Source organism: Somniosus microcephalus, chromosome 2, assembly GCF_052327205.1.
Source record: "Somniosus microcephalus isolate GS21.2 chromosome 2, FLI_Smic_1.0, whole genome shotgun sequence".
Classification (NCBI taxonomy): domain Eukaryota; kingdom Metazoa; phylum Chordata; class Chondrichthyes; order Squaliformes; family Somniosidae; genus Somniosus; species Somniosus microcephalus.
This window is the reverse complement of record NC_140988.1, coordinates 109,868,443-109,883,130: the sequence shown is the minus strand read 5'-3', so window position 1 is coordinate 109,883,130 and position 14,688 is coordinate 109,868,443. Positions and strand designations below refer to the sequence as shown.

General features: G+C 44.0%; 1 protein-coding gene across 1 annotated transcript in view; it reads left to right on the top strand.

Annotated features, from left to right (window-relative positions):
• Window positions 1-14,688, top strand: part of sh3tc1 (SH3 domain and tetratricopeptide repeats 1) — a 122,819-nt gene that overhangs the window by 74,836 nt on the left and 33,295 nt on the right. Inside the window, exons 11-12 of the mRNA XM_085961780.1 lie at window positions 2,492-2,533; window positions 5,352-7,049. Of these exons, the coding sequence (XP_085817906.1) occupies window positions 2,492-2,533; window positions 5,352-7,049 (1,740 nt within the window). The remainder of the gene's footprint in view (window positions 1-2,491; window positions 2,534-5,351; window positions 7,050-14,688) is intronic.

The following is a 14,688-nucleotide window of genomic DNA, read 5'->3' as shown; positions in this document are numbered from 1 at the left end:
ATAGATTCTACTTCCATAAGAAACATATACAGGAAACTCTTTTTTTATCTGGGACTGGCGTGGTGCCGGTTGATCAAAGTCCGGATTACAGAGAGGTATACTTACCAAGGTATGAGAGCCCCGTACACGGCCACAGGTGCAGGAGCCCTGGTTACACGGCACTTGTGCAGGAGTCCCGGTTACACGGCCACAGATCCAGGAGTCCATGTTGCACGGCCACAAGTGCAGGAACCCCGGTTACACGGCCACAGATTCAGGAACCCCGGTTACACGGCCACTAATATATAGTAAAACTTACCTGAACCTACTCCTGAATTTTGCCGGTTAAGAGAGGTTTCTGGATAATGAGGTGCCGGTTAAAAGGGAGTTTCCTGTTTAGGAGTTTTTGTCAAAGTGCAATTTTGTACTTTTTTTTGTCCTTCCTAAGGCTCCTACCTATTCCTACTCCCTTTATATCAGGCTGACTACTTTATGTATCTTGTTACAGCTGTCTTCGGCTTCTGAAAGGCAGATGTTGTATTCTGATTGTTTTTCAGTTAGACATTCAGGAATTCAGTGCTTTTCTTTTGCTGAACTGACATTCATTCTTTACCTAACATGACTGTTTTAGATCAATTTTCATTTGTTTTTAAGTTCTCACATTTTTCTACAATTGTATCATATATATCACACTTTGTGGCCAATTTAGTAGCTGGACTTTTTAAAATTTCTCCCACGATAAGGCACGTTATTTCTGTTGGATATTGAATATGTCCTGTATGACAGAATAATGTGTGTAATCGTCATCTTATGACATACATACTCCTTAACAGTCTTGTTACCCAAAACCTTTGTTTCCAAACTCATCATCTCTGAAGTTTTGTTTTTGTCTGATACTCTACCTTTATTAGTCCTTCCACCATTCCTTCAAATGTTACTTGCTGAGGCACAATAAGGTCCAAGCCTACCAGGCCCCAAAGGCATGAATATACTTGCAGGATGCAGGTGTAACTCTGGTCAACAATAAATACAAGTTGTTATTGTTGGGCTTTGGATCCAAATAGGAGTAAGATTACAAAAGGTGACAAAGTACAGATGAAGAGGTGGGTTTTAAGGAGGCTTTTAAAAGGTGGGGAGAGATATAGAAAGGGTTGAGAGAGAAAGCTCAAGCCTCTGCCACCAATGGTAGGGGGGAAGCTGCAGCGGATCGGAGTTGGGAGAGCAAAGGTGAACCAGAGTTGGAAAAATGGAGGCTGCAGGGAGGAATGTAGGTCTGGGGGAGGTTGCAAAGGTCGAACGGGGACAGGGTCATGGAGGGATGTAAAGACCAGGAAGATGATTTTCAAATTTTTGTCATGATGGGGAGCCAAGGATTGGCATGATTGGTGAGTGGGATTTTGTGTGGGTTAGGATGAGGTGGAGTTTATATAATGTGATATGCAGGAGGCTAGTGAGGAGTGCATTGGAAAAGGTGCTAAAGACATGGATAAGGGTTTCAGCAGCAATGGTGGTGAGTTAAGCTGGGCACTGGTGATATTTTTGACAGGGAAGTAGTCTGCTTTGTTGATGAAATTGGATGTGGAGTTTAAAGCTCATCTCAGGTTTCAGGTTGTATATTGTCTAGCTGAGTTTGAGGGGGTACCTGGGAGAAGATGGGTTTAGGAGCTAGAGTGGCGTTTCTGGTGGAAACCAAATAGGATGGCTTCCGTCTTGCCAATGATAAGCTACAAGAAATTCTAGCTCATTCATAATTATGGATGTGGCTGTATTTTACTTGATATTTCCAAAAAAGCCAGGCTGTTCACTGGCTTCAGTCCCCCAATCTACCAGAGACCCTTCTCTTTCCAAACCAAATTACACATTGGTGTTTCTTCATTCAGTAGTGCTCTGCCCCCACATAGTACAGGTGTGTGCTGCTTTTCTCCAGTTTACCCCAGCCATTCAGCCGACTTGCTTCACCACAGAACGTATATACTTTACTATGTGATTGATTATCAGCCTTTCTGGTCAATACCTATTAATCCATTCTGGACCTCTACTATTGTCTTCAACCAATCTAGCTCGCCTTTGAACTGGAATGTCAGATAATGAGCGCTCACATCTGACGGACCAATTCTCTTAGTTGTGAAAGTTCACACTGCAGAGGCTATAATATCTGCTGTGGTACAAAACTAACAGATCCACCAGCAGAACAGTTTTTCAAGCTGGTTGTTTCTGGAAGTTCCAACTTGACTCCAACCCAACAGACAATTACAATAGCATCCCTTTAAATAGAAATATTAGATATAATGATCCTAAATATATCTTTTTCACTGTATAAAATATGTTTGATTGGGAAAGATGCAAGATATTAAGGTATTATCAACCACCCTTTTGGGGTGCTCTCTTGTTTTCCTTCATTTTAAAAGCATATACTGTTAATTAAATCTGAGATACTTAACCTGCTTTGCATTCATTTATCAGACTAAACAGGTGTGTGCTTCACTCACTTGTATTATATTTTTATATCCAGATAAACTGGGACCATCGAATTCACAACATGAGGATGAAAAAGGTAATAAAATAAGAAACTATTTAATGTAAATTGATCACTAATTTATATTATAAGGGATATCACTTATTCATGTGGGATCATTGGCTTTCAGATTTTCTTTCATCCATAAAATTACAGAACCTTTTTAGCTTTTTACTCTATACACAATACTGTAAGTAACAATTAACAACAGAAAATGCTGGAAATACTCAGCAGGCCAGGCAGCATCCGTGGAGAGAGAAACAGAGTTAACGTTTCAGGTCTGGGACCCTTCATCAGAACTGGAAAAAGCTGGAGATGTAACAGATATTAAGCAGGTGCAGAGACAGGGTGGGGGGGGGGGGGGGTGGTTAGGAGGGGAGGAAGAAATAGAAAGAACATCCTGTACTTTTGTAAGAGGCAGGAAAGATAAAATGTTGCAAATGGGAATGGCAAAAATCATACTGCATGAAAAATGGGGGCAGGGATAATTATCTGAAATTGTTGCACTCAATGTTGAGTCCGGCAGGCTGCAAAGTGCCCAATCGAAAGATGAGGTGCTGCTCCTCGAGCGGTGAATTAAAGTGACAGGCGACCAGAAGCTCCGGGTCACCCGTACGGACTGAACGGAGGTGTTCCGCAAAGCGGTCGCCCAATCTGCGTTTGGTCTCCCCAATGTAGAGGAGACCGCATCGTGAGCAGCGAATACAGTATATTAAATTGCAAGAAGTAAATATAACCATGCAACATCCTTCTGCTAGTCACTTAATCAAAATGTTTGTCAGATTTGTATTTGCATGCGTTCCAAAATGATCATCAAACAACTTAAGTTGTTTTGTTCAAGAGTGCTTTATTTTTTATTGCACCAGTTTGCAAGATAGGTTTGGCTGAAGAAGGCCCTCATGTCCTTTTGATCGCATCTTCCCACACAGCTTTTAACTCTTTAATGATTCCAGTGTCCTGGCTTTAACCGCTCTTCCGTGCAATACGTTCCAGTTGCTGATTACTCTCTCACTAAATGTTCTTGTATGTGCCAGAGCATTCTGCATAAAGAAAGCCTGTTCTAAATCTGCTGCTCGACCCTGGACCAATACCTTTTGTCCTTCTTTCCTGGCACATCTGGAAGTATTGTTTCCAGTTTACTTTCTCTATCCCATTAAATATTTTATATGCTTCTTTAAGATCCGCTTCGAGACATCTCTTTTCGAAGCTGAAGAATCTGAGCTTATTAAATTGTTTCTCAACTCTTCCCTCTGACAGGGATTTGCCTCATTGCTCATCTCTGCACTGCCTGTAGGGCTGAATTGCCACCACCATGTTATGGAGACCAGAACTACAACAACAACAGACATTTGCATTCATACAGTGCCTTTTAATGTAGTAAAACGTCCAAAGGCGCTTATGTACCAAGAACTGTGTGCAGTACTCTCAATGTAGCCCGAACAAGGCACAGTATGGTTTGTCTTTGAAATAAAGATGCTGTATTGTGTCTATTAAGTGAGGTACACTGCTTTGATTTAAACTGCTTTGAGTTTGTAATTGATACTTAATGAATGGATATCTTTTAGCAAAAGTCGAAAAGGAAAGTTTCCAGTTAATGGGAAGCTGTTATTATAAAGGTTAATCACATACTGACACTGATTTTGACAACATAATCAAACAGGTAATTTCAACTTCATATAACTCACTAGGAAGTTCACATTTGAATACCCTACCTTCAGGGAGAGATTTGCAGAGCCGAACTTGTTTTCATTTGAGGAAAAGAAAATGAGAACATGATCCAGGTCTTGACTGACTGAGAGTTGTGGGTAGTGAAGTTTTATGTGGGTTAATTACTAAAATTGTAGTGTTCAGCAAAATGGAGCAGGCTTTGGCTCCACCTAGCCTACTTGGTCACTTGAGACAGGTGATTAACCACAAGTACATCGCAAAGAAGGTAAAGCTCGATGATATTTCTCCGGATTTCAAAAGTTAACTGAGTAAAACTCAAGGGTTTAAGCAAGGCAAAAAAATTAGAATTTGTTTCCCCCCCACCCCCCCCCCCCAAAAAAAATAATGCAGATGCGGAAAAGACCACCAGTAAAAGCAATTCATGTCACGTTGTTTAACGGCTTCTAGTAAAAGAATCGGGAGAAATGATTGGTTCGGATCTGATTGAATGATTGATAAGGTTGACCAGATGCTGTACAGAGTACAATTGTTCCTATGATACTGAGACTATGGATGTGTTAAGCAACTGATCTGAGTTGAAGTGTGGCTAGTAAATTTGGATTAATATCTTGGGTATTTAATTTCCTCTGGTTGAGTGCTTATCAACACATTTATGTAAAATATTTTGTGCAATTTATTTTAATGACTCTTAAAATGGCACAGAAAGGAATTGCGTGCGAACACTTTAACAGGTAATATTCCAGTTCTGCATTTCCACTGCAAAACATTGCATTCCATGAGCACATATTGGGTGTGGAGGATAATGCACCCCCATTACCATCCTACCCTATATTCTGTCCGTAATGAAAGCCGAAAAGGATCCCTCTTATTTCTACTATGACCATTTTTGAATGGTGTAAATGGGACAAAACCAGTATTTTTACAAGTTCTCAACGGTTTCTTAAACTAGACTCTGTTGCAATATTACTTGTAATTTTTTTTAGTGTTAAATAATTTGGTAATTCTGAATAGTTGACTTCTATTTTTTTTCTGTGTTTTAGAAGTAAAGTAATTGAAATGTTCTCATTGTACTATGGCAGTATAGTAGAGTGTTTGTATAATAGGCTGGAATCATAGATTTGCTGGTTTCTACTTTTAATGCTGTAGTTTTGTTTGTTACTCATGGTAAATAACCATTTCTTCCTCACAGGAGAGCAACAAACTCCAAGTACTCAAGAAATTGAATTGTTGAAAGCCAAGTTGAATAAAGCTGTAAAAGAGAAAAACCATATCACATTAGGCAACGGGAGGCAAGCTATTGGACAGAATTCTGTAACTTGTGACCAAGAGGATGGACCTGTCCCTGAGCAGGCAGAGGAGCTCTGGTTCTGTATAGGCCACACAGGAGACCTGGACAATCCTGAAATATTTCATCCTTTATTAGTCTTCCTGGATAATGAGGAATACAGCAAGCACTTTAAAAATCTGTATGATTCCTGTTTTTCCTTTCTAAAGACCACCTTTTATGGCTATAGTGAAGAGGAAGAAGTGGTCCATTACCTTGAGGTGGCAAGGGAGGCAGCAAGAAAGAGACAGATGCAGTGGGCTCAAACAAGAATCTGTTTTCTACTGGGCAGAATGTGTGCCAAGAAGCTGAAGTGCTCACAGGCCAGAGTTTATTTTGAAGAGGCTCTATGTGTAATGAAAGGACAATTCACAGACCTGTTTCTCTTAATCGCGGTGTATACAAACCTTGTTGCCATATACTTGAAGCAGAAAAACAAAGAGAAGTGCTCTGCCATTTTTGAGAAGATTGCAGCCTTACTCTTGGGTATCCCAAACTACATCTGTACCACTGATATGGAAGCTGAAGTTCTGAAATACATTTTAAGGAAGGCAGTGCTGTCAGAAAATAAGCATGCTGAAGCAAGGGCATGCTTTCTTCTAGCTAAACTTCATATAAATCTTAAACAGTATGAAGATGCATTGCCCTTCGTTGAAAGACTGCAGTTTTTGAGAAATACCATAATGTTAGAAAATAGGTCCTCTTTAGACTTTCATTTTACTCTTGGATCACTGTATTATCGACAATGTCTGCCAAACCTTGCCATAAGCTGTGCAAAACTTTCCTGCTTACAGCCTACTAGAACTTTAATGGATTGTTTGAAAAGCATAAACTTTGTCATGAAAGGTGCTTCAAAGCTCTGTGGAATGGGTAGAGTCACTCTCATGATTCCAACACAAGTTGCACCTTACCTTAAATGGGCACTTTCTTTAACAAACAGCCTTGAACAGGACAACATTAGTCAAACCATTTACCTCAGCTTGTCAGAAATTTATAAACTGCATGGAATATATGGAAAAGCAATTCATTACATGAAAATGGCCATTAACACAGAAGCCTCCACTAGTACTGAGGAGATGGTCAATGCACTCATTTCTCTTGCATGGTTGCACATTCTGAATAGTCAGCCTGCTAAAGCCATTGTCTTTTTAAACACAACACTGGAGTCTCCTTCTGTTCAGAGTTGTCCTGTACAGCAGGGGGCTGTTTACAATATGGTTGCTATCTCCATGAGAAGAATGAGAAATGTCAAGGAAGCTGTGAAGAACTACCACAGAGCCCTATCAATCTCTGTGGATTCAGGACAGAAATTTAACCAAGCTATTACCAATGCTAATTTTGGTTTGCTCTGCCTTTGGTCAAAGGCCTATAGTCTTTCAGAACAATTTCTTTTAAAATCCATTCACCTCCTCTCTGAGCTGCAAAATGTTGCCTCTGATGAAAATTTTATTCAGGTTCTAATTATCCTGGGACAGTACTACATTGATCAAGAATTAAAAGAAAATGGGATATTTTATTATGAATGGGCACTTTTAATTGCACTGAAAGCAAATCATATTGAAAGTAAGTACTTACCTCTTTTTAGACCAAAATCATTTATTACAAAATGTGTTTACGTGGTCAAAACAGATATAGTCTTCTAATCATTTAAGGTGGAAATTCTGCAGAGTCTTTGAGGGCATGGGATAGTGGCTTGTGGGACTTGCGTTCGCGGCTGACCCCATCCAATGTTCCCCCATCCAATGTCCCAAGTGCGGGGTCATTTAAATGTTTCAGTGCAACCCTCCACTTTTTTTATTCTGAGTAGCGCTAATTGTCTGCATTTTGGCAGTGGAGAGCTTAAAGTGTAGTAGCAGTTAACTTGACTGCTAGAGCAGAAATAAGTCGTATTGTAATCGATAGCTTATGTTGGGTACATAGGTGTAGGAGCTTTATGGCTGAAAGGTAAAGAAGGAGGTAGCCTGAGGTGCTTTTCTGCTGTTAGGTGGTTTCTTCACGGGGCCAGCAGCCATGGATGTAGAGGTCAGCCTGATCTCCTAAGAGCCATTACCCAAGTTTTTTTTTATTCGTTCATGCTATGTGGGCATTGCTGGCAAGGCCGGCATTTATTGCCCATCCCTAATTGACCGTGAGAAAGTGGTGAAGAGCTGCCACCTTGAACCGCTGCAGTCCTTGAGGTGAAGGTACTCCCACAGTGCTGTTAGGGAGGGAGTTCCAGGATTTTGACCCAGCGATGATGAAGGAACGGCAATATATTTTCAAGTCAGGATGGTGTGTGACTTGGAGGGGAACTTGGAGGTGATGGTGTTCCCATGTGCCTGAGACCCTTGTGTTTCTAGGTTGTAGAGGTCGAGGGTTTGAGAGGTGCTGTCGAAGAAGCCTTGGTAAATTGCTGCATTGCATCTTGTAGATGGTACACACTGGATGAGTGCAGCTCCGACAACACTCAAGAAGCTCGACACCATCCAGGACAAAGCAGCCCGCTTGATTGGTATCCCATCCACCACCTTAAATATTCACTCCCAAACCACTGATTCACATTGATTTCAGTTTTACTAGGGCTCCTTGATGCCACACTTGGGCAAATGCTGCCTTGATGTCGAGGGCAGTCACTCTCGCCTCACCTCTGGAATTCAGCTCTTGTTCATGTTTGGACTAAGGCTGTAATGAGGTCTGGAGCCTGAACTGAGCATTGGTGACCGTTATTTTTTTTAAATATTCGTTTATGGGATCAGGGCGTAGCTGGCAATGCCAGCATTTATTGCCCATCCCTAGTTGCCCTTGAGAAGGTGGTGGTGAACCGCCGCCTTGAACCGCTGCAGTCCGTGTGGTGATGGTACTCCCACAGTGCTGTTAGGTAGGGAGTTCCAGGAGTTTGACCCAGCAACGATGAAGGATCGGCGATAATGCTTCTAAGTCAGGATGGTGTCTGACTTGGAGGGGAACTTGGAGGTGGTGGTGTTCCCATGTGCCTGCTGCCTTTGCCCTTCTAGGTGGAAGAGGTCGCGGGTTTGGGAGGTGCTGCCGAAGAAGCCTTGGCGAGTTGCTGCAGTGCATCCTGTAGATGGTACACACTGCAGCCACAGTGCACCGGTGGTGGAGGGAGTGAATGTTGAAGGTGGTGGATGGAGTGCCAATCAAGCGGGCTGCTTTGTCCTGGATGGTGTCGAGCTTCTTGAGTGTTGTTGGAGCTGCACTCATCCAGGCAAGTGGAGAATATTCCATCACACTCCTTACTTGTGCCTTGTAGATGGTGGAAAGGCTTTGGGGAGTCAGGAGGTGAGACACTCGCCGCAGAATACCTAGCCTCTGACCTGCTCTTGTTGCCACAGTATTTATGTGGTTGGTCCAGTTAAGTTTCTGGTCAATGGTGACCCCCAGGATGTTGGTGGGGGATTCGGCGATGATAATGCCATTGAATGTCAAGGGGAGGTGGTTAGACTCTTGTTGGAGATGGTCATTGCCTGGCCCTTCTGTGGCGTGAATGTTACCTGCTACTTATCAGCCCAAGCCTGAATGTCGTCCAGGTCTTGTTGCATGCGGAGTTGCGAATGGCGCTGAACACTGTGCAGTCATCAGCAAATATCCCCATTTCTGACCTTGTGTTGAAGGGAAGGTCATTGATGAAGCAGCTGAAGATGGTTGAGCCTAGGACACTGCCCTGAGAATGTCCTGGGGCTGTGACGATTGACCTTCAACCACCACAACCATCTTCCTTTGTGCTAGGAATGACTCCAGTCAGTGGAGCGTTTTTCCCGATTCCCATTGACTTCAGTTTTACTAGGGCTCCTTGATGCCAGACTCGGTCAAATGCTGCCTTGATGTCAAGGGCCGTCACTCTCACCTCACCTCTGGAATTCAGCTCCTTTGTCCATGTTTGAACCAAGGTTGTAATGCAGTCAGGAGTGGTCTTGGCGGAACCCAAACTGGGCATCGGTGAGCAGGTTATTGGTGAGTAAGTGCCGCTTGATAGCACTGTCCATTACTTTGCTGATAATTGAGAGTAGACTGATGGGGCGATAATTGGCCAAATTGGATTTGTCCTGCTTTTTGTGCACAAGACATACCTGGACAATTTTCCACATTGTCGGGTGGATGCCAGTGTTGAAGCTGTACTGGAACAACTTGGCTAGAGATGTGGCTAGTTCTGGAGTGCAAGTCTTCAGCACGACAGCCAGGATATTATCGGGGCCCCTAGCCTTTGCTGTATCCAGTGCACTCAGCCATTTTGTGATATCACGTGGAGTGAATAGAATTGGCTGAAGACTGGCTTCTGTGATGGTGGGGACTTCAGGAGTAGGCCAATATGGATCATCCACTCGGCACTACTGGCTGAAGATGGTTGTGAACGCTTCAGCCTTGTCTTTTACACACACGTGCTGGACTCCGTCATCATTGAGGATGGGAATGTTCATGGCGTCTCCATCGCCTTCTCGAGGGCAATTAGGGATGGACAATAAAATGCTGGCCTTGCCAGTGATGCCCACATCCCAGGAACGAATTTAAAAAAAAAAAAAAAAATTGTTCACCACCATTCACGACTGGATGTGGCAGGACTGCAGAGCTTTGATCTGATCCGTTGGTTGTGGGAACACTTAGCTCTGCCTACAGCATGCTGCTTCCACTGTTTAGTGTGTATGTATCCCTGTGTTGTAGCCTCACCAGGTTGGTGCATCATTTTTAGGTACGCCTGGTGCTGCTCCTGGCATGCTCTCTATATTTCTCATTGAAGCAGTGTTGGTCCCCTGGCTGGATGGTAATGGTAGAGTGAGGGACATGCTGGGCTATGAGGTTACAGATTGTGGTGGAATACAATTCTGCTGCTGCTGACGGCCCACAGCGCCTCATGGATGCCCAGTTTTGAGCTGCTAGATCTGTTCTGAATCTATCCCATTTAGCACAGTGGTAGTGCCACACATGATGGAGGGTGTCCTCTGTGTGAAGACGAGACTCCATCTCCACAAGGACAGTGCAGTGGTCACTGCTACCAATGCTGTCATGGACAGATGCATCTGCGACAGGTAGATTGGTGAGGACGAGGTCAAGTAGATTTTTCCCCTATGTTGATTCTCGCACCACCTGCCGCAGGCCCAGACTGGCAGTTGTGTCCTTCAGAACTCGGCCAGCTCGGTCAGTAGTGGTGCTACCGAGCCACTCTTAGTGATGGACATTGAAGTCCCCCACCCAGAGTACATTCTGTGCCCTTGCTACCCTCAGTGCTTCTTCCAAGTGGTGTTCAACATGGAGGAGTACTGATTCATCAGCTGAGGGAGGGCAGTTGGTGGTAATCAGCAGGAGGTTTCCTTGCCCATGTTTAACCTGATGCCATGAGACTTCATGGGGTCCGGAGTCAATGTTGAGAACTCCCAGGGCCACTCCCTCTCGACTGTATACCACTGTGCCGCCACCCATGGTGGGTCTGTCCTGCTGGTCGGAGAGGATATACTCTGGGATGGTGATGGAGGAGTCTGGGACGTTGGCTGAAAGGTATGATTCTGTGAGTATGACTCAGGCTGTTTCTTCGCTAGTCTGTGGGACAGCTCTCCCAATTTTGGCTCTAATCCCCAGATGTTCGTGAGGAGTACTTTGCAGGATCAACTGAGCTGGGTGGGCCTTTGTAGTTTCTGGGGCCTAGGTCGATGTTAGATGGTCCATCCGGTTTTATTCTTTGTATACTTCTTTGTGTGGTTTGGTACAACTGAGTGGCTTGCTAGGCTATTTCGGAGGGCAGTTCAGAGTCAACCACATTGCTGTGGGTCTGGAGTCACATATAGGCCAGACCAGGTAAGGACGGCAGATTTCCTTCCCTAAAGGACATTAGTGAACCAGATGGGTTTTTACGACAATCCGGTAGTTTCATGGTCACCATTACTGATACCAACTTTTTATTCCAGATTTATTTAATTAACTGAATTTAAATTCCCCAGCTGCCTTGGTGGGATTTGGACTCGTGACTCCGGATCGTTCGTCCAAGCCTCTGGATTACTCGTCCAGTAACATAAACACTGTGCTACCGTGCGCATACTCGAGTGTTTCTTCTTCAAAAATTGCAGGAACCGTAGCCAGCCGAATAATGAAGGCATCGTAGCTACTTCCTGGATAATATTACCATGTAGATACCACCTGAACATTCATTGAGTGCAAACTTTTCCTGTAGGCCATGGGGATGACATGAGAAATCCTAATGCCCACATGTGTGCCATCCATTATGCCCTGCACTTAAGAGAACCTGGAAGTTCTGTGCCCTGCCGAGACAATACCCCCCTTTCCACAGAGAACATGATCAAAGTGTTAGCCCTTACAACATACCATTTGGTTGATACTTGTGTGTACTGATGTGGCAGATGTTACCTGCGGTAGCTTGGGAGAATCCAGCAGCAAGAAAGTTTCATGCCATGGTAACATGGGAAGAGCTGCCCCTGTTCCATATGCTGTCTGCAGATAGTCTTGTAGCAAACAGTACAACTCACTGACACATTGGCTCTGACATATCCAGTTATATGTGCAGGAGTCTGTAAATATGGGCCTCAAGGTAGTGACGGGTGCGGACAAAACTTCTCCAGTGTTGTTGTACCTGGATTTGTTGCCCCCTTATGAAGTTGTCTTCCTCATCTAAAACATGCAGCACAATGGGAACCCCCAAAAGAACTCCCAGCCTTAACAATTGGGCGCTATTTTTTTTATTCGTTCATGGGATGTGGGCATCGCTGGCAGGCCAGCATTTATTGCTCATCCCTAATTGCCCTTGAGAAGGCGGTGGTGAGCTGCCTTCTTGAACCGCTGCAGTCCGTGTGGTGAAGGTACTCCCACAGTGCTGTTAGAGAGGGAGTTACAGGTATTTGATCCAGTGATGATGAAGGAACGGCGGATGGTGTGTAACTTGGCGGGGAACTTGCAGGTGGTAGTGTTCCCATGCGCCTGCTGCCCTTGTCTTTCTAAGTGGTGGAGGTCGTGGGTTTGGGAGGTGCTGCTGAAGAAGCCTTGGTGAGTTGCTGCAGTGCATCTTGTAGATGGTACACACTGCAGCCACTGGTGGTGGAGGGAGTGAATGTTTAAGGTGGTGGATGGGGTGCCAATCAAGCGGGCTGCTCTGTCCTGGATGGTGTCTAGCTTCTTGAGTATTGTTGGTGCTGCACTCATCCTGGCTATTTAAATAGCAGCAGCAGCTAAGAAAAAAGAAGCAAAGTACAGTATTGGCAGAAATATTTTTTTTACAAAATTGACTGACTATTTAGCAAAACCAAAGAATCCGAGGAGTGAAATGCAATTGCAAATGAAAAGCTCTTTTTGTAAACAACAACTGCAACAATAGTGAGCTCGTCAGGTTCCAGATTGCCGATGCACTCATTTTGTATGGGAGGGGATACTGTGGTCAAGACCTAGCCCAAAGTCACAAAATTCTGCAAGGGACATCTATATAGTAAGTCTTGCAAATGGCATGCACTTCCTATGTTATTTCCGATGATTATCCTTTTTAGTGAACATTTGTGATTGAAATTATCTATATAAACATTTATAATCCTGAGTGTATGTAAACAATTTATAATGCGAATCCCTTTATGTAAGCAGTTACCTGTCATGATATAATTATAGCCGCAGGACATTGGGTGGTGCAGCAATACAAGTCGCTGCTGTTTGCTCTGATTTTTGGAGGTTTTCGCCTAATAAATGGAATGGCTTTACCCATTTGCTAATTTCACTTTACCACCAGGTACCTGATTTCGGGTAGGCCCTACCTGAATCCCACCTGCCTGGTTTGTTTAGGAAAATGTTATAGTGGCTGGCTGCCCACTTTCAGGATCAACCTATCTGCCCTGTTTCCTTTCCCTGATAGGCAGCTTAGGCCTTGGAACCTCCCCCCACACGTGCATTGTCAGCTGTTACCTCTGACTCTGCAATCCTCATGACTTTTGACCCCACTGTGCTCCCCTACTTACCTACACCCTTTCCCCTAGGAACTTTCATCCCAGTGATTTCTCTTCATGGTGGCTATGCAAAATATTGAACTTTTAAAGAGCAGGAACCGTCACAACATAATGAGTTTAAGCACTCATTATATCACACACAAATATGGTTAAAGTCTGAATTTTCCTCAGACGAGGTGTTGCTGTCTACGATGGAGTGGGGCTGGACTTCTGCTGCTGTTCTTACCCCGGCATGAAACAGACCCATTTTCCAGGGTTGGGCTTATTAGTGCTTTGGGTAGGATCCCCACCACACAGGGAACCCATGCTGATACCCAGGAAAATTAAGTGATACTGCAGCGAGACACCCATTATAGCACTTCAAGGAGGGCCAGGAAGTCTTAGGAGACAGAAAAATGTTTTAAAAATTAATAAATAGAGGCTCTTGCAGAGCCATGTGATCTCCAGCTGAATCTAATGGGCCTAAGGAGAGGAGAGATGCCCGCTACTGGCTCCTCTCCTAATAGTAAAAGTGGAATGCCTGCTGCTGGGTAAGGTGTGCTGCCATCTCTCTCCTGCTACTCCATCAGATTGGCAGCAGTTGAGGTGGGAGGCAGGGATATCATCTGGTTTCCATGGTCCCGCCCACCCTCACTATCATTTAAATGTGGTAGGTTGGTAAATGGGTTGGCAGCTGACTGCCCTGCTGGGAGGGGTGGAGTGAGACTTCTGGTGACACTGACAGGCCAGTGTATCTGGTGGTAGACCAATTTGGGGGGGAAAAATCTGGGAAATTCCTTTCCGACCCATCTAGGCGATCAAAACTAGACCAGGAGATCACTCTGGCCCTGAATTCCTTGCAGTGCCTACCTTCTGTATTATCTTTGCTGCAATATTCATCTGTACCCTTTCACTGTTACATGTGTCTTTTGTAGGTTCAATTTTCCTATTGCAACTGTATGGTGTAACAAAGTTTGTTCTAATTCAAGCTCTCCAATTTATTCAATTTTTTTTAAACCCGCAATTTATTTTATTGTAGTAGCTTCTGAAGTACATTGTTTTAGGGTGTAATGTTTTGACATTCTTTGGGAGCATCGAGGTAAAACTTTCAACACCGGCACAGGACGTGACTCTCCATGCAGAATGCCAAGAAAGATTGACTAGTAATTTTAATAAGCATGCAGGATTACTAAGGCTGGCACTTACCTGTATTGGAGCCACTTCCTGGACCCAAAAATGAACAATGTAAAACAAGGTCTCGGACTGATCTGTGCCCGTGCCTGTCACCAGCAAGGCTC